This window comes from Poeciliopsis prolifica, unplaced genomic scaffold (genome assembly GCF_027474105.1).
Source record: "Poeciliopsis prolifica strain line A6 unplaced genomic scaffold, Auburn_PproV2 SCAFFOLD002, whole genome shotgun sequence".
In the NCBI taxonomy this organism is placed as follows: Eukaryota; Metazoa; Chordata; class Actinopteri; order Cyprinodontiformes; family Poeciliidae; genus Poeciliopsis; species Poeciliopsis prolifica.
In genome coordinates this window covers 15,653,718-15,678,789 of record NW_026562377.1, presented here as the reverse complement: position 1 = coordinate 15,678,789, position 25,072 = coordinate 15,653,718, and the positions used below count along the sequence as shown (strand labels likewise).

General features: G+C 38.7%; 1 protein-coding gene across 3 annotated transcripts in view; it reads right to left on the bottom strand.

The window, feature by feature from the left end:
• The window catches only part of agbl4 (AGBL carboxypeptidase 4), a 292,812-nt gene that overhangs the window by 13,141 nt on the left and 254,599 nt on the right, over positions 1-25,072 (bottom strand). For 2 of the 3 annotated variants that reach the window (XM_055049048.1, XM_055049065.1), the window contains exons 7-10: positions 22,367-22,456; positions 21,099-21,213; positions 18,319-18,430; positions 4,543-4,695 (exon numbers count right to left, since the gene is read on the bottom strand). In XM_055049048.1, the coding sequence (XP_054905023.1) occupies positions 4,543-4,695; positions 18,319-18,430; positions 21,099-21,213; positions 22,367-22,456 (470 nt within the window). Of the gene's footprint in view, positions 1-1,493; positions 2,897-4,542; positions 4,696-18,318; positions 18,431-21,098; positions 21,214-22,366; positions 22,457-25,072 lie in introns of those variants that run through there. The other variant, XM_055049056.1, reaches the window with a different exon arrangement.

Genomic DNA, 25,072 nt, shown 5'->3' with positions numbered 1-25,072 from the left:
AAAACCTCTTGAGATGTGGGGTGAACACTCACCTCAATTAAAGATCTGTGAAGTTAACTAATATTTATAGTTACAAAATCTAAATCTATTGGATTAGTTCTTATTTTGGACAGCTATAACAAAAAAAAAAAATCATACATTTTTCTAACAAAGTTTTAATATTAGTCCATCTTATCCAAATTACAGATTCTGAAGTGTCACCTATAGACGTGCATTTACCACAGCCTCATTCACCTACTACCCTCCAAGTACAAGTGTAAAGCAATATGATTTGCAAAGTAAGGTGCACAAAGAATACACAATTAACATAAAATATAATTTACAGCCCCATAGCCATAAAACTCTGAGTCAGAAGAGTAATAGTGGATGCTAACTATATTACAGCAGGAGTCACACAGACAAGTCGGTGAGACAGTTGCTATTTCTGTAAGAACTGCTAATTAAACACACATTTATTGGCACCTCTGGTAAAAATGTGTAAAAAGCCTTAAAATTAATTAATCTTTTATTCCAAGATGCATAACTTCACACTGAAATTTTCCGAAAATCCCTAGTTTAAATTGACAACATTTATCCTGCAAAGAAAAGAATGAATAAAAATAAATACATATAAAAAGTAACTGTTTTAAGCAAATTCAACAGTGGCGAAGTTGAGATTTAAGTTAGGGTAAGTAGGAACTTTAATTTGGTAATACATAACTTTATGTTCACCTGAGAAATGACACAAAGTCACTGCTAGAGGACTAATATTTAGTTTGCCACCACTCACATAGTGAGGAGGATTGTGAAGGAGATCTGCAAAGATTAAAGATGGTCGTAGTATTTCTATCTGTACTATGAACGCTGCATGGTGGAGGCTTTCTGTGCTGTGAACCTGTTTTGATACTATAGCGCAAGAGGACCTTGTTTGATTGTTTGGGTTCCTGAATTGTTTGCGATATCAGGACATTTTACATAGGAATCCACTGAACTCTGCCAGAAAACCACAAATGAGTCATCACTTGGCTTTTCAGTCAGGTCGTGATGCAAAGCATATTGTCAAATCAACAAAGACCAGACACAAAAGAAAGTTTTTAAGGTCATCACAGTCTTCATAGCTGAATGATACAGAAAAGAGAAGAGAGCATTTGCATAAAAATTTATTCAAGATTGCTTTATTGGGACATCAGTCCAGTGTAATTTATGGTTTTGCATTATTCCTGACTACAATAAAATGTTTAGTTCATTTTGCAATACGCCAAACTACTGAGCTTCACAGTCTTTGTAAGCTTGGTGTTTTTACCCAGTGGTCTGTCACTTTGTTGTTGGTTTTCACTCTCGCCTCTTTCATCTGCATTGTTTTTCAGCAAACGGCGCTCTAGAAAGCAACCTAATGCCACCTGCCAGTCACCAAACAGCCAATTTAGCATGCAGTTTGCAAACACATGGGTACATTTAGCAGGTAATGAGCCAGATATGCATATCTAAGGATTCAAGGAAGACCAAGAATGCTGTTCAGAGTCTGCAGGATGTTTTATTAGATAAGTGTTTGCTAACAAGTTTGCAGGAATGTATTGAGTCATACACAACCGGTCAGAAAGGGAACGAAATATTTAAATTACAGACAGCAAAGTATCTGCAGAAGAGGGAAGTTGGAAAAGTTCAGATGGCTGTAATAAACTCACTGAATGCTTAGGAAGAAGTAATCAGAGTGATTACTGGATCAATGGACAATCATGCTCTATTTGCTCATATAATCGCAGATGACATGTCTGTGTAACAGACCTTTATAGGAAGAGCATTGTTATAAGCTCAATTTAATGTGCCAATTTTATGCATTGATGATACATAAAAGTGGATGGAGCTGCTGTTTTTGAAAAGTAAAGTCAATGGAAAATGGCCATAAACCTGAATATGACAGACAGCTGCTATACTCTGGTTCCACAAAATCTCTTAATCTAATCAGATCTTATAAAATACTATATTACCACTAAACATTGTTATGAGGATACTTGTTTGCTTCATTTCCTGTGATCAATCTGCTCTTCTCCTGAAAATGATCTCATTTTCACATCTCAAAGAGATTGTTCAATCAATGGATGTTCAAAAAGTGTACTTAGACTTGCTTTGTTTAAATAAACAGATTGCATAAACTCAGTGTGCTAACTGATTTTTGGAATTGTTTATTATGTGGAAATAGTGGATAAATATCTCAAATCATCAGCCAGGAATTTAAAGCTTGGGCACAAATTGATCTCTCAAATGGACAATGACTAATCATTCCAGCTAATTCGTAGCAAAGTGGCTTAAGGACAACAAAGTCAATGTTTCAGAGCGGCCGTCACAAAGCCCTATCTCAGTCGGTTTGGAAGCAGAGCATTCCACAAAACAAAATGCAATATTCCTGCAGTATTTCAAACACATAAAAACTACAGACACTGTCAAAATATTTATTTATGAGACTGTATTGGCTTGACGCAAAGCAAAGAAATATAATAGCTATGATAAGTATTGACTGGCATGTCTCATTAGTAAAAATGTGTTTATGTCCTGGGATTTCTCTCTCAGAGCAACGTGCAAAAGGGAGTTCATTTCAGCAGATTTACACAATGTCATTACAAACCCAGGCTGTAAATGGGCAAAGAAAAATCTATTTCAGCTCTGAGCGTGTCAGCTATAACACACAATTTGACGCCGTCTGGGGAGGAGTGTGGAAAAACTTTCCATTCACTGTGAATTCACAGCAGCGAGAGTGGACTTGCTGAAATGCAGACTCGCCGGCCACCGGTGGGAGTTTGCCGTGATTGTGTTGTGCTGCTGCTGCGCTGGGCTGGGCTTTAAGGTAGTGCTGAATGGGCATAGGGACAATGGTGCAGGCAGGGAGATGACCCCTGGGCCAGCTGTCACACAAGGCATCCTGGGTACAGAAAGACCTTCTCTTGAAACTGAGCTTTGCTCACTGTGCGTAACAAACCACCGTACAGACACAAATAATAAGTAACGTTTTCTTTATTGTATCGACAAACCGGGATGTCTAACGATCAGTTCGTGTTATATATTCAAGTTGCTCTGTGTCAACATCACTAAGCAAATAAAGTTCAGCAAGGAAGCAGGAGATGAATATTTCTTTGAAAAGGAGTCTGTATGGTGAAACTGAGAGATATTTATAATTCTTTGTCCATATAAGTCAAGATTCAGCAAGTGGATAGTGTAACCATCCACTTGCAGTCAAAAACTTGCAGTTTGACCTTCTTCTTTCCTGCACAGAAAACTGGGAGAGTGTTTAAGTCCTTTAGAGTTTTTGACATTCATAGATTTTTTCTTTTTTCTAATCTGCATACAGACCGTTCTTTGAAAGGACAAAATGACAAAGGTGTTGGAGTGTTTTGTTAATTAATTAAAAACCCAAGGAGTGAAGTATTCGATTAACATAAGTGTCCACAGTCTTTGTTATGACATTCACAATTAGGTGGTGGAGCATCCCACAGCTAGAAGAGATCCTTGAGAGGCTTCTACGTCGTGATTGGAGTCTACCTGAACTTAACTGAATTAATTGGATGTAATCAGAAAAGGTCAGCAGAAGGTCTCACAGTTGATGGTGTTTGTCTTTATAAAAACCAAGTTATGAGTACAGGAAAAAAAAAATTACAAGCTTGTGAGTTGGGATTGTGTCAATGTGTGGATCTCGTAAACAACGTAAGAATGTTGATTTGTATGGATGAAGAATTGTGAAAATCTCTCAGTTTCACTTTACAGCCTCCTATCCATCTATCTATTTGTCTGGGAAAAATTAAGAGACCACTGCAAAATTATCAGTTCTCTGATTTTACTCTTTATTGGTATGTGTTTGAGTAAAATGATCATTGTTCTTTTAGTCTATGAACTGCTGACAAAATGTCCCCGAAATTCTAAGCAAAAAGTTAACTATTTATTTGCAGAAAATGAGAAATAGTCAAAATAACAAAAAAAGCTGCACAGCTTTCAGACCTCAAATAATACAAATAAAATGAGTTCATATTAATTTAGAAACAGCAATACTAATGTTTTAATTCAGGAATAGTTCAGAAATCAGTGAGAATATCTGTGAGGTTCAGTGCGGTGGTCTCTTAATTGTTTCCAGAGCTGTACGTATATATTTGCATTTATTGTTATTTGTCACATTTTCACATCTCACTTCTGTTCTGGGATCCAAAGGAACATCTTTAAGTATTCCCTTTTCATTTATCCTCTTCAGTAAACAAACTTCCCGTTTGGATGTCTGCAGGTTTCGGAAATGTCTCTATTGTCTGTATGGGTTTTTTTCTAACACTCTTGAAGCATAATGTTTTCTTCTCATCAACACCTACCTTGGATGCATGCAGCCACACTTCAAAGATAGGCAGTCCAAACTATGCTCCCAAGTGTCTGCCACTTAGAGTGCAGCAGTTCAGTGCCTCTCTGAACACCACTTCACCAGGACTTGCTGAGATAAGACTATTTCACGCTGTTAAGCAAAGTAGTAGAAGTTCTGGGTTCTGAGTCCTCACTCTGGTGTCTGTGTGTCTCTGTGTGAGTCTGACTTACAAAGGAGAAGTCCGGCGCATTTTGGCACAGCAGTCGGGGGAAGACGGCCTGTCTCTGAACACGTTCCTCGTCCTCAAACACATTTCCATACATGAAGCCATTTAGCATGGTGGAGTGGGAATGGATGTCGATGTAGAACTCCAAGCTAACACTCTTAACGGAGAAAAAGTGGAAAGAGAAACAGACAAAAGAGCAGAGGGTTTGTTGGAATAGTTTTCTATCAATGAGCAATGGCACACAACAGATTTTTTTCCCCTGGGAAAAACTTTGACCCATGGGAATGCAATGACCACTCTGGACACTGTGGACTGAGATTAGAGCCCTACATGAAAGGAGATAGCCACCCAGGCATAACTTCAATCATGCTGTCCTTCTGAAGGGCAAACCGTAAATAAGTACATGGCTCGGAGAGGTGAGTGCAATATGGTACAAACACAAACACACATCTGGACACCCGAGATTCATTACATCCACCAAAGTCATTTATTAGTTGATTCTGAATTCATTTTCAATTGTAAACTCTGCACAGATGGATTTGTTGAGATCTCACAACCTTTTGATAAAAAATTCAGACGCTAATTCTAAAGAGAACTTAAAAAAAACAAACAAACAAAAAAACAAAAACAAATGAGCAACAAGTATCCAACTTACACTGATATAAAAAAGAAATAGTTTAGGTTTTTTTAGACCTAATTAAAAAAAGGCTCACATATTTTTCTGTCAGCTGTTGAAATCAAACTAAAGATCCAGCATTAATGTTAATGTCAGCGTTACACATGTTTCATTTGAGATTTCTGCATTACTTGTTCACAGTTGGAATTTTTGAGCCTTCATTTTTTTTATTGTAGAAATTACTGAAAGAGAAAGAACATGAATTATCAGCTTAAGTTTAATAGCCAGAGAAGAAATGTTCTAAATATTTGTGGGAGCAAAAAAGCATTCAAACACTAGGACAAAATGATCTTGCTATGGGGCTTCAGACAAACCAAACCTTAACTCTTCAGCTTAATTTAAATAAAAGAAAACAGGCACATTGTGATGTTAAAATGGGGGATTTATTCATTTAGTCACTAAAGACAACCCTGATTAAGGTACTGATTATATTACAATTTATTCTATCTTATGTTTGTTTTGTCCTCCTATTTGTTTTGTTGAACATCTTATCATTTGTTTTAGTAACAATTTTAGTCATAATAATTTGTGCTTCTGTGATAATCCATTGTATTTCACCTTATAATTGCTTGAAACTTAGTCAATGAAATTTCTTGTATCTGCAAAAAGCATTTGCCTCTTTAGAGAATTGTTGAATTTTTACTTTTTTGTTGCACTCAAATGTTACAGATCAACCAAAACATAAGCAAACAAACAAGAAAGACACAGTAAATGCAAAACAAGGTTTTCCAGAAAGGATTTTGTTAATTAATGGCTTCCTGCCTCAAGCTGTGGGCCAACATCAGCGACACATCATGATGCCTACATCATGTTGTAATCTTTGCAAACTGTGGCTTTACCTAAAGGGCTGCTGAACTTCATTTAATAATAATTAGATTATCTATAGTTAGTTTTAAGTGGTTACCAAAGAAAATAAAATAATAAAATTAATTTATGATGTGCTTCAAGTATCAATGTAAGAGTGTGCACACTTATACAACCAGGTTGTTGAAGGATTTAATTTAATTTATTTCCTTACTTGCTTTCTAGTTTAATACAGAGTATAAATGCCATTAAGTATGAAAAAATGTTTTAAAAAATGTATCATGATCTCATTTCATTAAATCACAACAAAATGGCATTTTTATAGGGGTGTGCAAACTTTTAAGAGCCTTTGTACGCCTCAAAATTAGATAAACCTCTTAAGTCAACATTTGCTTTTTATGTAAATAACTTAATAAAGTGCACTGTCTGAAACTACACCAGGACAGGAGAGGGTTAAAAACAGAGATAGCTAATTAAATAAAATGTCAGGTGAGATGGTGCTTTATTAATTCAGAGGAAATTATGGGTCTGTTGCTCACTCATAGATACATAACCATTCATAAAAGTGCAAAAATATGTCTGCCTTAGAAACCCTGTGATCTAAAATAGAGAGTTAAGCATTAACCTTTCTCCATCTCAGGTTTGACTTGGCCAACTATGGTGAACATACAATATAAATGAATGTTTACTCCTGGTCCAATATCCCTTCACCTCAATCACAAAATCAAATGAAGTAAGCAAGTCAAGGTTAGTACAATTGATGTGTTAAATTATTTTGAGACGACCTCACACACCAACACACCCCGCCACACCTTCTGACCCTCAGCAGCAGACTAACACCCACCAGCATCCATAGCCCTTGCCTGCTCTCTCTATCTTATCACTGTGTTGCCTCTCTCCCGGTTTTATCCCTTTGCTCTTCTTCCTTTCCCTCTTTTATCTTCTTCCCTCTCCGCTCATTAGAGATTCAGCTCCACAACTTGTTCCCTGCGGGTCATAAACAGGAGGAGAGGGAGAAATGTGAGGAGAAAAAAAGGAGAGAAAAAGATAGTGGGATGGAAGCAGAGAGAGAAAAAGAAAAAAAAGGATAAAAGGGAAAACGATGCATATGCTTGTAGTTACGTGTATTTGTGAAGTAACACAGGAGGGATTGAAGAGCTTACAGAAAAAGAAGGTGGGCGACGAAGAGAGGGAGAAAGGAGGCAATAAGTATATGAAGACAAACAGAGAGAGAGAGAGAGGGGAGGAAATGAGAGAAAGAAGGAGAGAGAGAAACAATGATGTGTGCGCAGAGACTGGCAGGGGTGAGACAGAAAGAGGGAAGTGATGCTTGGGCGGCCCAGGCGACGCAGTGTGGCTGTGTTTGAAATTCTGCTCACAGCCAAAGCAATTTCCTGGCGGTGGCTGTGCTGTCAGCTGCTTGGCTGGCTGGCGGTGAAATATGGTGGCTGGGAGTCGGCCGCTAGCAGCCCCCGACAACCTGATGGATGGAGCCCCAGAGGAGAGGAACAGCAGCCGGAGAAGGCGGGGTTGGGTGAGGAGAGGGTTGGGAGGTGGTTAGGTGAGGAGAAACAACAGAAAAACAAAAAGAGAAAGAGAATGAAAGCGAGAGAACAGGAGGAGGGGACAAAAGCTTAATGCAGCCAAGTGAGCAGCAGTGGTGATGTGAGGTAGAGAGGAGAAAAATAACATGAGACAAAAAGGTAAATTATTTTTAAAAAAATGAATAAAACTGAGAGGGAGCAGAAAAAGAAAAGACAAGATGTAGGAAGATGGGAAAGACAGGTAGAGCAGTTCAGGTTTATTAGAGAAAGAAAAAAAGGGAGGAGAGCAAAAGATCCAACCAGCAGGGTCTCAACAAGGCTAATAATCACTGAGGGCTCCCCCTCAGGTGGAGGTACGGGAAATTTAAAACGGAGGCAACAATAGAGGGCTGGGTTAAAGAAAGGTGGACAGGCACATGATCAAAGAACACACTAGGAGGAGTGACATTATTATCCCACTGTAAGGTAAAGGATGTGTTCAGACGTTCAACACAATCTGCGGAAGAGTTTAAGCTGTTTTGGCTGCAAAGGACGGGCTGACAAACACTATGGATTAAACTGTGGCTAAAACCCATGGTGCTGAACGTTTCACAACTTAGAAGATTCAAAATTTGTCAAAAGCTTCTTGTCCACCAGAATTTTCACCAACTTCAGCAGAAAAATTTTAATTCCTGTGCCTCTGGTTGACGAGGCACAATTCTTCTAGTCTTCTCGTCTTCAAGCTAGAAGACAGTTTTCTCTGCAGGGGTCTTCTTAAAAACTGTTTTGCGGGAGTACATACTTCACCACCCAGCTTTGCTTTCATTCTCAGTGCACATTTTTGGATGTCAGATTGTGTCTTTAAACAAAGCACTGAAAAATACAAGGTTAGGCACATGAGCCTTCACTTTCTGGAACGTAATCCTGATCCCAACCCTGCAAGCTTTCCCATGAAGCTGTGAAGGTCTCCTTGAAGGACATCAGAGGATCTGCAGTAACAGCCATAGAGCACCGACAATGTCATGTCCAAGTCTACTACATTGCTTAGTTAATGCTCTGTCAATCAAACCGAGACGGTTCTGAAGGCCCCACCACTGTGATTGATGCTTCAATTAGCAACCCGCTCTGACCTCCAGAATTGTTCATTTGAAATTGTAATTAAGCAATTAGGGGCAATTAAGAAACAGAGACTACTGAATGAAAGTCAGAAGACAATTTAGAAGAGGGAGAGATAGAAGTGCAGAAAGTGCAAGTGTCCAAATTAAGCCTCTCGGAGAAAAATAAAAGCCCCGTCTTGCAGCAGAAACTCCAGAGAACTCTCAACTCGGGGTGAACTTGCAACGACGGCAATCAGTTTAGTGTAAAACCCAGAAGGTCAAACGAATGAATTTTGTCAGACAAGTACTTATCTGCTGCATATTAATTAGAGCCGGGTGCGGGAGTGCAGTGGGGGCCGTAAATGGCGGGCTTATCTGTACACGGAAAGGAAAAGTAGCTGATTGAAGCAGGATTACAGGCCCCTGAAAAAAGCTCTTTGCATCAGCAGCATACCTTTTGAAAAGAAGGAGGACTGCTGCTGGTTCAGGAAAAAAAAAAAAGTTGCCTCTGCTATTCATGCAATGTTAAACATACAATGTTAAACTAACAGGGTCTGGATACAACACTACGCTAAATGGACATTTTAATAATTTATATTGAGTTGCTCCTACTTTGACTGCGATAACTGCTTAAATATGTAAATTAGAGGGTGAATTTGAGAAAAGATTGTTCTTGCTGTAGTCTGCAGAAACACACAAAAACTGACCTTGACCATACTTATTCTCGAATAGATGTCGACAGTTCACTAGACAGTTGGAAATGCTTTTCCAGGTTCCATAACACATTTTTCTAGTCCAGACCAAGCTCATAAAATGGTTCAAAATGGTTAAGACAACCAAAATAATCATTTACCAAGAATATTTTGGTAGCAGTGAATCTTGAGCAAACTGCTTCCAGCTAGTGAAATCTGCGAGACCCTAAAAAACACAAATACTACTTGCTACATAAAGACTAATTTACAGAAGAAAGAACTTGTGCTCACATGACATAACAAATGCTGGAATAACTTGGAATAAATTCACTCATGTTGTTTTTAGTCACTCCAGCATTTCAAAATCTTTCAGCCAATAGTTTTTAGAGTGCATAAAATCCCACTCTAAATTTCCAACACAGGAACGGCCGCCCATTCGACAGCCTTCCTGCCTCAGTGTAACCTCCCCAGACTGCTTTGACTCGAGGCTGATGATCCTTCCAGCTGAGGGAGACAAAGCTGACGGAGCCAAAAGGACCTGGAGCAGAAGCCAAGCTGGTTCAGAGAAAACAAACATGTGACCCCACCGGAGATACTCCCTCATCTGCCCTATAATAAGACTGTCTTCTGGCATCAGAACCTGACTGACCTGGAAAGACATCCCTTCTTGCATTTCCTTCTTTTCCAATGTATTCCTAAAGTTGCAAAGACAAGTATGTAAACAATCCTAATTATGTGGAGAGAATTGTGAGCTTACACTTTGAGAAAATAGAGTCCTAATATTTGGTAAAGTTAGGTGTTATATCAGCTAAACAAAATCTAAACAGTCATTCTCTAAGCCTTTGAAAGTTTCCCTTCGAGTTATTAAATGTCTTCTTTATGTTAATCTTGTTTTGTTTTTTAATAAACTTTTTAAATATATTAGCATATTGTCTTTTAGTATCTACAATGCCAGGATCTCTCTCTCACCCGCCCCTCTCTCTCTCTCTCTCTCTCTCTCTCTATGTCTATGTCTATATATATATAGTTCATTTGTTAACTGGATTTGGCTTTAATTATTCTGGTTTTAATTAAATCAGTGTGGTGGGAATACTGTATGTTTCTCTGTGCAAAATAAGTTGCAAAAATCAATAGTATGCTGACATCTTAAGACGTGTGAGATGATTTTGAGTGGATTGTGGGATATGTATGCTCAAAGCATGCAAAGAGGAAGAGGCTAAAGGAACTGTTTAGTTTGTGTTGTGAGACCGCACAGAATTGACTATTAATTACAGAGGTTGTGAGTTTCCAGTGTTTTACACTCTTTTACTCTGAGGCAGGAAGCCTGTTGGATGGTCGGCCGTTTAGAGCTGACTGTATGACTTTGTGGGAGTGTTTAGAAAAGTGCAAAGAGACTGCATGAAGCTGATCAGAGCAGAACTCAGGGTGCAGAAGGATATGATGTCCTGTTCTCATTCTTGCAGCAAGCAATCACGCTCAGGGCTCAGAAGATCCGTCCTTGTTAAAAGTATTTTTTCCATTTCAATCAGCCATGTTTCTGTTTTACTTTAGGTCCTTCTGTTCTTAGCTGTTTAGTTGGGGCCTGCCATGCAAGGAAGAGCAGCGCATTGTTTTGCCTCCTGTGGTTAACTTTAGCATTCTTGCGAATTTACACCATCAGAATGTTGGGTTCCGATCAATACGCACGCTTTGGCATGCATATTGGCATGCCGATACACATGCCTTTTAAATTTCTACAGAAATGTTCTACTTTAGATTTATTAGTAATTCATTGTGTTTAGTTATTCTTTACTCCATTAAAATTAGAATTTACCTTTATATTTAAATTGTTTGTTCCTGATTCTTCATTGTTAGAGCCCTACTTTATTTGTAAATTTTCAGATTTAATATTATAAAAACCCTTCTTATGCTATGCAAATATTTTAACTGTATTCAGTCTATTTGTTGCCCTGGAAGATTGACTCAGTGTTGGAAAATGCCCAATAGAGTAAACAGCAGGACAGTATTTTCCTGAACAATGCACTTACAGTAACAGTAAGTCGTTGTGACAAGAATATAAAATCCCACTTCAGCACAACAATAAACTGAAAATCTTCAGGAATGGAGAGCAGAAGACTAGACAACAGTTACTTTCTGTGATGATTACTCCTGGTTGAATTTGGAAATATTGAAAATATGTTTGGACAAGAAAAAGCCCTACACTGTGCCACAAATGAGGTTTCCAAATGTGGAGTTACCTTTTAAGCAAGGGAATGGACTTACTAACCATTCTGCCCAAGAAAAAGGTCAAAAACAGGAAGTGTGATCGCAATGTATTCCCCAAACCGTGTAACAGTTATTCCACCATAACTAAAGAACTAAAGAAAAACTAAACTTAACCTCAATTAAAGGTCAATTGTCAAAAAATAGGTTCTTTGATAAAATATAAAAACAGTAAAATTCTGTAGCTTCTCAACAGCATTTGTGTCTCAGCCAAAGATTAATCCTGTTGTTTTATCTGCGGTACGTCTTCTCCAGCATAATGTGGCAATAACATATTACTAAAGAATGAGGCTGCTGCATATCAGTAGAGCTGCACAATATTGTCTGGATGCCATATCTGGTAATCTATTATATTTCATCTGTCATGCAGTTACACCCTGGAAGGCAATAACATATTTGGCCAGATAAATGATTCTCACTTCTCTCGATGCACCTGTTATGAATTTTAGTGACAAAGATGAAGCTCACAGAAGATGATGGCAAAGAAAGAATAATTGTGAAAAATATTTTTGCTACAACCATTACTCCTGGAATTGTGCAGCATTATGCACATTGCATGGGTATTTACACCCCTCGCACTTTTTCACAATGTTCCGATGTGACTTTTATTTGTAAAACTCGTTTTAGCATTATTTCACAATCATGCTCTACTTTTCAATAACATATTAGAAATATGGATATCAATAAAAATGCTATTGACATTGTGGTTCAAATGTCACAATTTGGAAAAGTTCAAGTTGAACACAAACTTTTGCAAGGCATCATTAGAAATAAATTGTCCAAGAACTACCAGAATAAGCAAAGGATTTATTTTCCAGAATAAAACTCAAAATCCAAAAAGTAGTGCATTTACATTGTAAAACTAACAAAGCATCAGTTGGAGAAGCCACAGGGGAAACATGACAATGACCTTGAAATGATGTACCAGTGACAGGACATGGCAGAGGGGATGACCTGCTTCGTGGATGTGAGTAAATGACAAAAGTCTCTCTCTTTCTCTTTTTCTCCCTCTCTCTCTCTTCCTAGCCTTCCCATCACATTTATCTGACTTTTTCCTGCCCTTTGCTCCCTCGTTCTGCACAGTGCACTGAACTTAATGGTGGTATCTGTCTGCTTATGAACAGAGAGGTGATTTGCAATCAGGCAGAACAGGCACAACCAGCTCTGTGTTTCAGGCCTGTTTGAGAAACATAAGCTGAGACATCCATCTAGAAAAAAAAGAGGGAAAAGAATAGGCACCAGAAAAGAGAAATGTCACAAGAAAGAGAGCAAGCATGAAATAATTTGAAATATTGTGTTGAATAATTGAGAACAATTAAAAGCCCTTTTGGAGATAAGCTGAGAAAGCTAGCATAAAGACTGGAAAAGTGGGACAGTTTCATCTGTATCTTCCTGTGATAAGTAGACAATTCAGGCTCCAGCAGAGGGAGAATAAAGAGTGCCGATGGAGGGATTGAAACGACGTGGGGAGACGGGGAGAAATTGGCCGTATATTTTAGAAATGGATCAGAAATGGTAGGATGACACCAGAGGACACTTAAACGCACATGGAGAGCGACGAGAGAATACAGGTGACCCAGGGAGAAACAAATATTCATACAAAAACATGCACAGTCAGTCAGCTTTTCACACGAGGCAAATCCGACAAAAGGAGAAGAAAGAGAGAGAGAGAAAAGCGGCGTAAAATTGTGAGGCAGCACTGCAGGAGACATAGAAGAAGGACATTAGGAAGAATTTTGAGGGCACCAAATCCATCAAGACGCTTGTGACAAGACCTAATATATTTGTTCCACATAGAAAATTAATTTTCTAATATTAAAAAGGTCAAAAATAAGCCAAGGAAACAATGACCTCTTTGTCATCCTTAACAAATTATCCAAAATGGCAGTGTCAGACTGCTGGGGATACATTTGCCCAGTGATGAATGCTTCTGGTAATCAGCCAATCAAAAAGAATTCTTCTTCTGCTTTTGATAAATGAGCTGGAAAAACACTGCTTTAGGAAGAAGATGGGTCCATTTGTTTCTGCAGTCTCCTTCCCTATTTTTTCTCCCTGTCCATTTCTCTCTTTTCAAAACAAACAACGGGGTGGCTTGGGAACAGATTATAGCTCTTTGCATCACTGACTCTTTCAGCCATTTTCCCTGCTGACCAATATTCAGCTACAGATGGCAAATGCTGGCATTTTTATGAAACCGTTTAAGCAAGTTTCTCTCCAGACGGATGGATAAAAAGTTTACAATCTGAGTTCTTCGTAGACAACATTTCCATATAGAGCATGATAGCTCTACACAGGTAATGGTGCCATGCAATACACCAGCCAATGGAGTATTCAAAACACGGAGCAAATGGCACCTTAAAGACATTAAGGCTGTTAGGTCTAGACAAAGTGCCAGAGGTGACTGAGATAAAGTATGTTTCTTGTTCCAGATCCACATTTTAAATGATTATTTCACTCTTCCAGTCAGTTGAGCTATATAACATAGATAAATAGGTTTAATGCCAACAGAGCATTAAACCTATTTCATTAAATCTATTTAACTGTGGAACAGTTTTTTTTTTTAGGTCCAAAGACCTAAAAAAAACAAAGCTGTCAGTCAGTGGAACAAGAGTCTGACACACATCTGAACCGATATCTCGTCCACAGCTTCTGACTTGAATTAAATCCTCATTTTACATCTTTACCCAGTCTAAGATGCTTAAATCCACTGCAAATAGCTAAAATACTCTGGTCCAAACTATGCTGGATCTTTCTTTGTTTTCAATCAGAAAAGGGTTTCTCGGTTAGAAATACTTAAATATTTAGTCTGTGTGCATCTAATCTCACCACATATATTTCTCTGAAGATTTGACAATTGTTATAAATCACAAGACCAAACACTCAGCACGTCAATTTTTTGTAAAATATTCTGGAAAGTTGTATTAAAAATGTTCTTTTTGTTCCTTTTTGGCATGAGGCACCTCATTGGGGGATTGTTTGTGTGTATGTTGGCTTGTGTGTTTTTGTGTGCGTTAGTGAATTTGGGTTGAATGAAGAAGAACGGGCACATAAACAAAACTGTTTAATCTAGATTAGAAGAAAGGAATGACATTTGTCAAAATACATTGTTAAATAACTTTTTATTTATAAGGTCAACCATTTGTAGGTTGTTGTTTTTTTAGCTCCAAAGTAAACAACCTTTTTGTGTCTGTACTTTACTAGAAGCTTTTGATCAAATTTTCTGTCACTGTAATCTTTACTCCAAATCTATTTGACAGGCAACGTTTAAAACCTCTTTGTATCAAATGTTGATGATATATTTCCAGGTGAGTGGGAAGGTCGGAATACATTTTGACAATTTAAACCATCAGTTCTTGTTTAGGTCAAACTTCTGCATTAAAACTAGTAAGTGGAAATATTGCGAGCCACAATTTCACATCTATACAATTATTGGTATATATAAAAAAAGGATCTTCTGACATTAATATAATGGAGAACAGATTGCTTCTGCTGCAAGCTTTGATTCGAATGACACTTGTCAAAGAGCTCACAGCCAGTAATTGGAAGTTATTGCTTGAACAGGAGAAGAAAGCTCTTTTACCATCAGAAAAAGAAAGCTGCTGAATCCAGAGTGATGGGGATTCACTTCGGAGAGACTAAAGTGACTCTCACTGAAATGCGTGATGGGGTCTCAAAGTGAAAATGGCTCCTTTGTGGAACAGATGGCAACGTGACTCTGATTTATGATGCTTATGCGTAGACCTGCAGAACTTTAAAGATGTAAAAGGAAAAAAAAAATAGGAGACTGTCAAAGCCTTGGGGGCTGATTTATGTTCATGGCTCACTGCAACTTTATACTAAAACTTCTATCTAATTAATATAATGTATATTATGTATTCTAAAATAGCTTCCCTCCCATAAAAAACATGCTGTGCCAAATAATAAATAAAAGAGAAGGCAAGGTATTTTGACTGATATTTATTTTAGCTGGGACCTAAATCTTACTGAAAAATATGGAAGATGTGGCGGCACCTGTGGTGAATGAAAACTCTTCTCTGATTATATTATTTGATTTTTCTGGCCTCTTTATTTAAAAAGGCAAAAAGTAATGCTGAACAGAAGAGGAAAGTGGGAGGAAAACATAAAATGGATTTAAGTGTTTTTCCAGAGCAATCGTTACGAACTGTAAGTTTTTGAATGTACATTTCAAGCAGCTTCACATATCAAAATAACTTACAAAGTAGCTAAAGCCAAGTCAGATTAGTTGGATGGGATCTCTGGAGATCACAGATTCGGATCTTTACTCTGGGCTCTAGTCTGTAGCAGCTTCCTTCAAGTTTTCTTTCAGGATTCCTCCATGTTTAGTTTAGCTCCATCCATTTTTATCATGAACTCAGATAAGTTGGTTGAAAGTTTAAAGCTATCGTTGGTTGAAAGTTTAAAGCTATCGTTAGGACTTCTGCACTAGTCTCAATTCTTCTGTAGGACTGCTCTGTTTTATCTCTATTCGTTTACCTACCAATTCTCTGCTGCCACCTCTCTGCTTTGCTGAGAGAATGGTGTGCTTAGAGTGATGTGCAGTGGCAGTTTCTGACACTCAGTGCTTTGTATGCAAGCCAACAAGTTGCACAAAGCATGTTCCATACTCATTCAATTTCCAGATGATGGATTAGGTCGTGCTACAAAGAGTGGGATGTTGTTTTATGACCTAATCATGCTTTAAACTTCTCTATACCTTTATCCCTGAACTGCCTGGGGTGTTCCTTGTCTTTCACTGTGCTTTTTCTTCACTAGTGTTCTCTTAAAAAATCTCAGAGAGAAATTGTTTAATTTATTCAATTTATTCAGATTAATTTACACATAGGGTGAAATTTTTACTAATTATGTGTGTTAAAAGGCAATTTTTTTCACTGAACTTTATGTTTGGATGTCAGAGTAAAGCGGCTAAATACTTTAAAAAAATCTATACAAAAGTATACACTACTCTGTTTTGATCCGTCATACAAAAAAACCCAATAAAATACACTGAATGTTCCTGATGTGTCACAACAAAATGTAAAAAAGGCTCAGGAGGTAGCAAAACTACTGCAAGGTGGTGCAAACAACTGCTACTTAACTTTTTCTCTGTGGCAGCAGAACCCTACAACCCTTGTCCACCTCATTAGGCTCAGTGCCCACTCCACTGTGTAATGATTATGAATGGGGAAGGAGGGGACACCAGCACAAGGACTCGTGGCGGCAGAATTGGCACGGAAACTGGCACCAGGGAGCCCCGGACATCAATAATGGGTCTGATGGGATTAACTGGCTGTGGCAGGAGAGAACCGGAAAAGGCAGAGGTTGCTTAAGCTAACAAATTAACTCTGCAAAATTAAAGGAAACCGTCAACAAGAAGAGGGACTGCAGTAGGACAGACACTGGGGAGAGGGTATGATACTGTCATCTGTGGTTGAGGAGTTAAGAGAGTTCACACACGGAGGGTGGCGTTGTCATTTTCCACTACCATAGACATTTCTATGATCAATCTGCTACAATACTGCTGTGACAAGGAGCTTAATTTATAAAGAGAGAAGATTAAAATACACAGTGCTGTGATTTCTTTTGTTATCGTGGGTTGTAATTTACCTAAATATAGATAAGTACGGGTGAGGATTCCCTTTACAGGATCACCACTGCCTCGTTCCAATTTATTTGCTGGGCGAGGTAAATGTAGAAGCAGATCTACGTTTGCATATAGCTTTATAAATAAAAGCAGAAGTAAACAGAATTGTGAGCATTTAGTAATCAACTGTAGACATGTACAGCATTTGCCCGATGTTTTCATAAAAACATTTATAAAACAGCTAAACTTGGTCCCCAGATGATTTTTGTTGGCCTAACTTTGTTTAATAATATTTATTTTTCTCTGAAGAGTATTTCTGGGTCTCTGCTCATTGCCAATGGAGATTTGGTCCACAGCTTGATCTCGGACAGAACAAGTTATAGACAAATCTAATTAAATTTCACGAGTAGACACAAAAAAAGAGAAAAAAAGCTAGGTAATTAAGTCATTTTGGACTATCAACTAGCACTGCACTGTAGCTGTATTTGTTTGTGTGTCTTTTGTCTCATCTGCAGCATGTGTGGTTCTGTGAGTAGGTTTGTGTGTGAATGACAGGCATGAGTGGATCACCCTGCCATGACAGAGTCTATCGATCAGTGTGTCGGCGCCTGGGGAAAAGGTTAATCTGCCCGATGCCAGCTCCTCGCCTCGCCACATCTCTGGCCTGCCCTGCATCCCGCCCCAGCCTGCTCCCTCTCTTATCAGGATTAGAGGAGAGTACAAAAGGGCAGAGCATTCCCAGGACATGCAGTGACCTTCAGTAATCCCACCAACCTGACGCTCGGCTTATAATTAACATCAGGAACACACAGGGAAAAGCCCCCCTGGTCTGCCAGCATAGCATTGCTCTGACTCAAATACTAAAACTAAAGGGAGAAAAGTTAAAGTGGAGTTTAAGACTCAAAGTGCAAAGTCCTGCTTCACTAATATGTTTTGAATGCCCCAGAGAGGGAGGCTGACATTCAGGAGGCGCTGACTAGCCTCCCCAACCTCTTTTTCTCATAGGCCCAAAACACAGATTTTAGAAACATGCTGAACCAAGCAGAGACAGAAAACTGTTCCTGGGTCCAACAGACACATTTGGTGCAGTCAGGGAACATGAGGCGCAAAATAAGAGATGTGTGTGTTGGTGAAAACATGCTCACCGGGTCTTGGTTCATCTGCACTATGAGCTGTTTAACCGCGTGCAGCGTGGGGTGCGCCCACGGAGAGGGATCCTGCCAGTGGCGATTCAGGTCGAAGCCCATCAGAGAACACCTGTAAGAATACACACACACATAGATTTAGTGGAAAAATCTCCTGGATTTTCTCCTTTGGATGTACTGACACAAACAATTATGCATAACCAATAAACCAGCTTTATATCTGCAGCAGGATTATAGATTGTGCTTCGAGCAAAGGTAGGTATTTTTGCAATAATAAATTCCTGATGAGTTCTAAAGTCCAAAGAATAAGATCCCGAATGCAAGCAGGAAGAAGGCAGATTACATATCCTCAAATTATTATTTAAATTAGAAACAATAGGAAAGCAAAAAGCTCAGGATCAACACCAAGAGAACAGCAGGATCTGAAGATGGCCTGGAAAAAGCAGAGGATATAAGGACTGAAGGGGAGATAAGCCTTAGACTGGAGACAGGCATATAGGCCTGAAAACTGGGGACCTAATCAAACTTGTATAGATGTAAAAAAAGAATGTTTTTTTTTCATTTAAAAGAAAAAACAAAACATCCAAAGTCTTGATATTCACACAAAAAAAATAATAAAAAATCTCTGTCATACCAATGATGTACCAGCATCAGGTAGAACCTTATCACCACTCAGAGTAAAAATAAGCTAATCCAAATTGTCCTTAAGCTATAATTTAAAGTAAGTTATGGGACATGAGTAAAGAAATGAAGTGACATCGTACATATATCGTACTTTATTAAGACACTCAAAGACATTTACATTAAGTGTCTTTTATACTATGGCAAAATTTTAAAGTGTGGGGCAGAGTTAGAAAATCCCATAAAAAAATGGGTTATTTTTTTCAAAATATAGATAATCGTTAAAAAATCCTTTTCACCAAACAAGCCGCATGTGATCTGTTTCACAAAATTCCTGTGTTATTACAGATAAAACCAAAAGCAAATGAGAAATATCCTGAGAAACTGCAACTAAGTTGTTCCACTGACCAAACAGGAGATATAGAGAGATGATTACCTGGTGGTCGAGAAGGATATGATGAATTTCATTTTTTTCCCCAGTAGTTGGATGTTTGTTTGCAATGAATCAAAAGCAAGAAGACTAAACCTGCTTACTGAAATATCTATTTATCAGATTTCAATCAGCTATAATATACTACACATAGCAGGTAATAGTCAAGTTCACAACATTCAGTGTTTTAACATTGTCAACTGGTGTTTATAAATCCTGCTTAAAATGTGTGTTTGTCATCTGTTTAGAGTTTTGCTTACAGATCAATTGTCAGAAATGCGGGTTAAAATTGGTAAGTACTTTCACAAACACAATAAATCCATCCTCATATTTAAACCCAGGATTCAAGACATTTGCAGAGACGATGAGAAAACTGTCGTTCAAATTCTTCCGACAAACAGGACAACATGATGAGTGTCAAACATAGCAGTTGTAAGTGGTGTAAAAACTAGATGTGGAAACCCAAACTGGTTCTTACACAACCAATCCAGACCTGGTTTTTGGACCAGCCTGGGTTTAACACTGGAACAACTTTTCAAGAAAAAAAACTTGCAAACACAGAGGATCTATTTAACCTTTTAAGCTTCTCATTAATTATCTAGTGTATAATTACAAAACAAGGGATTTTTCTTCTGAATGGGATTCAGATTACCCCAAATTACCAGCCCTGCCTACCAATAATGGTCTACATCCTAAACAGCCAAATATTTCAGAGATGTTGTAAAAGTGACTTCATCTCAAATGAGACATTGCTTCAGGCAACAATCTGGAGGGACTAAACAGCAGGAGCATGAAGAGTCTGGAAAAGGTCTGAACAAACCTCCTATAATGTGTAATAGTTATAGAAGTTATACCTCATCACTGGCCTAGAGGTAAGCAGTGATGAGGTCGCTGCCTACAGCCACCTTTAGCTTCCTTAATGGGATGCTGACATGGAGAGATGCACCCCGATCTGCCCGGCTCGTTGTCTTTTGGATCTTTGACATTTACCCAAGTTGCCAGTAATAACACAGGTGTTCCCGTTTCCCTGAAACAGCAGAGCAGCCAGCCATGAACAGGATACTCATCCCGGGGTAACTGCCATTGATTATTTGCTCTGCATGTTCCAGTCTGCTCTCTGCTGTTTCCTGCAGAGATGACTGCTTCGGATGCTATATTTCTCTGTGAGGGCAAGGAAGCATGCAATTGTCCATATGTTGGCACATGTGATTGGTGAGGAGGTGACTGTCACAATTTACTTTCTGTCAATAAGAACCTCATCACCACTCAAAGTAAAAAGAAACTAATGTAAATTGTCTTTAAGCTGTGGCCAACCTGGTGGATGTATTTCTAAAGCAGTGGTGGCACATTACCACTAGATGGCATTCACAAACACAGTGGGAGAATGCTGCTGATGCCTATCTCGAAGAGCATTAGTATTCTGGGGGCTGAGCCTATTAAGTAAAAGGCAATTATGAGGACGGGAAAGAGAAGAGAGGAAAACCGAGGAGAGGAGGATACCCACAGAGCAGCAGCAACAGTGTTAAAGACATGGAGAAGGAGAGGATGGACAGAGAGCTGGCAAAAATAACAGCCCTGAAGCCAAATGCCTTCTCCAATCAAATACAATACTGTTGGCTATATGAATTCATTAGGCTTCTTAAAAATATAGTAAAAGAGATCAAATGAAAATTCGATGATATCAACAAAAGAGTACATACAAAATTGCAAATTTTACATTCATTTGTACCTGTAGTTTCCCAGATAGACTCCATCGGGATTCAGCATGGGGACTATCTTGAAGATCACATGATCACGAAGGATCTGGGCAACTGGATGATGGCTCACCAGGAAGTCAATGACACCTATTGCACACGCATATAAATTCACACAGACACATCCGCAAACAGCAGGGGGAGGAAAAAAAAAAAAGACTTGAAAAGAAAACCAGGGGCGAGCTTCGCAGTTAATTGAGTTTTGAGAAACAAAAGGAAAAAGAAAAGGACGGTGAGGGAGCATCAGCAGAATCACGGGAGGAATGGGAGACGTCAAGCCTAAATCGATGCAAATGGAATGGAGCTGACGACGAAGGAAAAACAGACAGCATGCAGCGGGCTTACAGCCAAATCATGCAATTCATAATGAGCCACACACAAATAGATAGCGGGGAGCACAGAATGGATGAATGAAGTCTTTCTGGCTATTTAATAGTATAAACTAAGAGGTTCAATGAGTTTACTACAAATATTTTGACAGTGGACAGTCTTTAATCTGAACCTGAAAAAATGGACAGGGATTGATGGATGGACAGAGGGAAGGACAGGTGACACAGATGGATGGAAATAAGGAAGGAAGAATGAATGACCAGAAGGGCATATCAGCTACTTTTTGTGTGACTTTGATATTCCTCATGGTTTATTAGAGTGACGTCTTCAATTAGATATTAGTAATGAAACTTTCATTCATCTCAGGTGTTTAAACATCCTAAAATGATGTTGCTTTGCTACATCACTTTTAAAAGAAAATAACTTTTCTGTTTAGAAAAAAATATATACAATGGTAAAACTGTAAATGTCTGTATGCTGTTAATGTATCTTAAAAACCAAATGAGCCAAATGAACAGACTTTTAAGCCGAATCACATTTAGATGCAATGTTGCATTTACTACTCTCACCATCTAATAATGTCTGAGAAGCAAATGAAATCAAATGAAATCAAATTTTATTTGTATAGCACATTTCAGCAGCAAGGCATTTCAAAGTGCTTTACATCATAAACACAAGAACACAAAGTCGTGCAACATAGAATAAACAATGCATTGTTACATATTACATTTCAAATATAGCTTCAAGCAGATAAGGTTCTTTTAATTTATTTATTTGTGCATTGTAAATACAATGACCATAAAGCCACACTCTATCTAATGTAAACTTACAAATTGGGATTCATGTGTTAGAAAGAAAGCTAAATTTGAATCAATCAAATAAAAGTGACACCAAGATGAAATTATTATTTTACCTTGACAGACAAAAGAGGCCGGAGACTCTCCGGGGTGAACACGAGCAGTGAGAAAAACCAGCTTCTTCTCCTTCTCTGACCTCACATTTTCTGGGGAAAAAAACCAGCAAAAGGTGAATTGAGACACAGCAGAAAGAGGTTTGCAGTATGGTAAAAACAAAAAAGAGCATAAAAAAATGGAAAGAGATGGTTTCGTCAATGCATAAAGATGATGCAGCTCGGGGTAGGGTAATTTGTCATATTAATATGTCTACCATATTGTAGTTTAATTAAAGGGCTGGGTCAGAACCCTCAGACTCGGATGTCTGCTTTCACACTGGAGCACATGAATCAAACATCAAACCAACACTCTGCACAGAATATTCAAAAGTCATGGTGAATTATACATCTAGAGGGGTCAGGATGAGGCAGCAACAGGTGTGAGCTTAAAGAGAGAAAGGGCTTCATGTCTGGCTTAGAATTTCTCTCTGGCCTTTGACTTTATAGAGAATGATGGACAGATGCTTTCTCTGTTTCCTTCCCTTCTCATCTCCTTTCTTGTTTCCTATTTGTTTTCCTTTTTTAAAGGTAAATTCAAATGCTGTAATGTTTAGGAAGGATCAAAGATGTACACTCGCTCTGATTGGTTGTCTCACTGGGAGTGGTGCATTTCTGCAAATGGAAATCACAAGGAAGAGGCAGAGGACCTCCATCATAGTGACAAAGTAACTTTTATTTTTATAAAAGTTATATACTGCGGCTTTAAGACCACAGTGCACCGATTCTCTGATGACTACTTCCAACATGACAACGCATCATGTCACAAAGCTCAACTCATCTCAGACTGGCTCTGTTATTATGGAAGCGTCAATCCAGTCACCACATGTCTTTAGCATGTGGAGGAAACAGAGATTCTCAATAAAGCTACCTGCAAATCTACAGCAAAAGTCATGCCACCATGTCATTTTTTAATATATGCCACCAATGATGAAGGCAAAATTCGCACAAGGGTGTGTGCCTTGTCTTTTGGTATCTCTGTGTTGGCCCCCTGATGGACTGATGACCTTGTAGGTCAGGAAGAGTTTTAAGATGAAAAGAGAATTTCACAAGATTTTCTCTCTGAAGATGGGATCAAAACCACACAAAATATTGCAAATATAAAGCTACCAGATTAATCACTCATGGTTTAGTTTACAGTTTGAAGAGAATTCCTAAAAATATATAAAAGCACCACTGCAGACAGGCTAAACAAGCTGCATCCATCCATTGCATCTCAAGTCCAGTTGAAATCCACAAAGGTCAAAGTTTTGTTGTTGTGTTTTTCTTTTGCCAGTGTTTCCCTTCTAATCTGCTGTTGCTAATAGATGGAAGTGATTGTGCACCTCATTGCTATACACAAGCTTAATATCTTATCGATCCCTTCGCTCTCTTCTGCTGAGCAGAGAAAATGCTAATTAGCAACAGGCTATGCTCCTTTCCTTCTCCTTAATTCCAATTTAACCTCAGAGCAATGTGTGCATTTGAGTCTGTTTAAGTAGTTAGGAGTTGTAAAAAAAAATTGCTTTGCTCCATTAAAGTGCTCCGCCAAAGATTTTATTTTGCTTTTTCCTCTTTCTGCCCTTCACAGAGACAAATGGGTTTGCCATTCAGGAGTCTCTGTGGGGCGGAGCGGACCAGTTGTTGTAAATGTGAGCGATTGCATCTTGACCGGATGCAGGCAGCACGCTGGTTGTGAGATTTTATCCCGCAGAAATTCTGCCTTGGCCTTGAAGCGGAGGCTCCCACAAATACCCGAGGAACAAGAACATAGAAGTGACAAACACAGCAAGCAGAGGAAAGCAGTAAATGGACAGACACAGACACACATATCTCTTAGTTAAACCAGGAAGCCTGAGCAGAGCAAGCTGCCAAGGTCCCGACTTCTTTGGGAATCCAACCATCATCGCATGCTACATTTAGTCTCAGCGTTAGAGCGCCCTTGCTGCTTCATCAAAACTATCTCTTCCAGCAGGCTCTTGGAGTTTACAAAGGATGCACGCTTTATCCCACATCGCTCCATGTGTCTGTGTGAGTATGTCTCCTCAGAGCGCTAACAAATGCTCCCCAAGCAGTTGTTGTGTTTACGTGCCTGTATCTCTGCTTTGCTGAGCAGCCAAGCATTGTAGCACAAAATTAAGTCCAACTATTCCATGCAGGCTCCCCACAACATCCTCAGGGAACCTGCAGAAAACAACAACTATAGATAGTTGAAGGTATGGAAAGAAAAAAAAAATCTTTTTGACTCGGGTGACGGTGGCATTTCACAAGAAAAGGTTGGGGTCAAGTAACAGCTGAGATGCAGCAGCATCTCCTGACCCCAAGGTGGCAGTGAAGATCAGGAGCTGGGGCATTAAGGAGAAAGAGGGAGAGAGACTGACAGAAAAAGAGCAGGTAAGAAAAAAGAATCAGACAAGGTAAGGAATGAGACTGAAGGAAATCTTTCAACATCAATCCTTAAAGTCTGTAGGCTTTTTCGTGACAGTTTTCAGAAATTGTTGTACGAGAACAGGAGCAGTAAACAACAACCCTTCAACAATAAATGCTTTCCAAGTGCACCAAGCTAAATGTCAAACCAGAATCACTGTCTTGGCAGCTAGATAAAACACACGTTTTGTCACCTAACAGATAAAAAAAATCACATTTATTTTTAAAATGATATAAACTCAAGGAAGACAGGAGAAAGACATC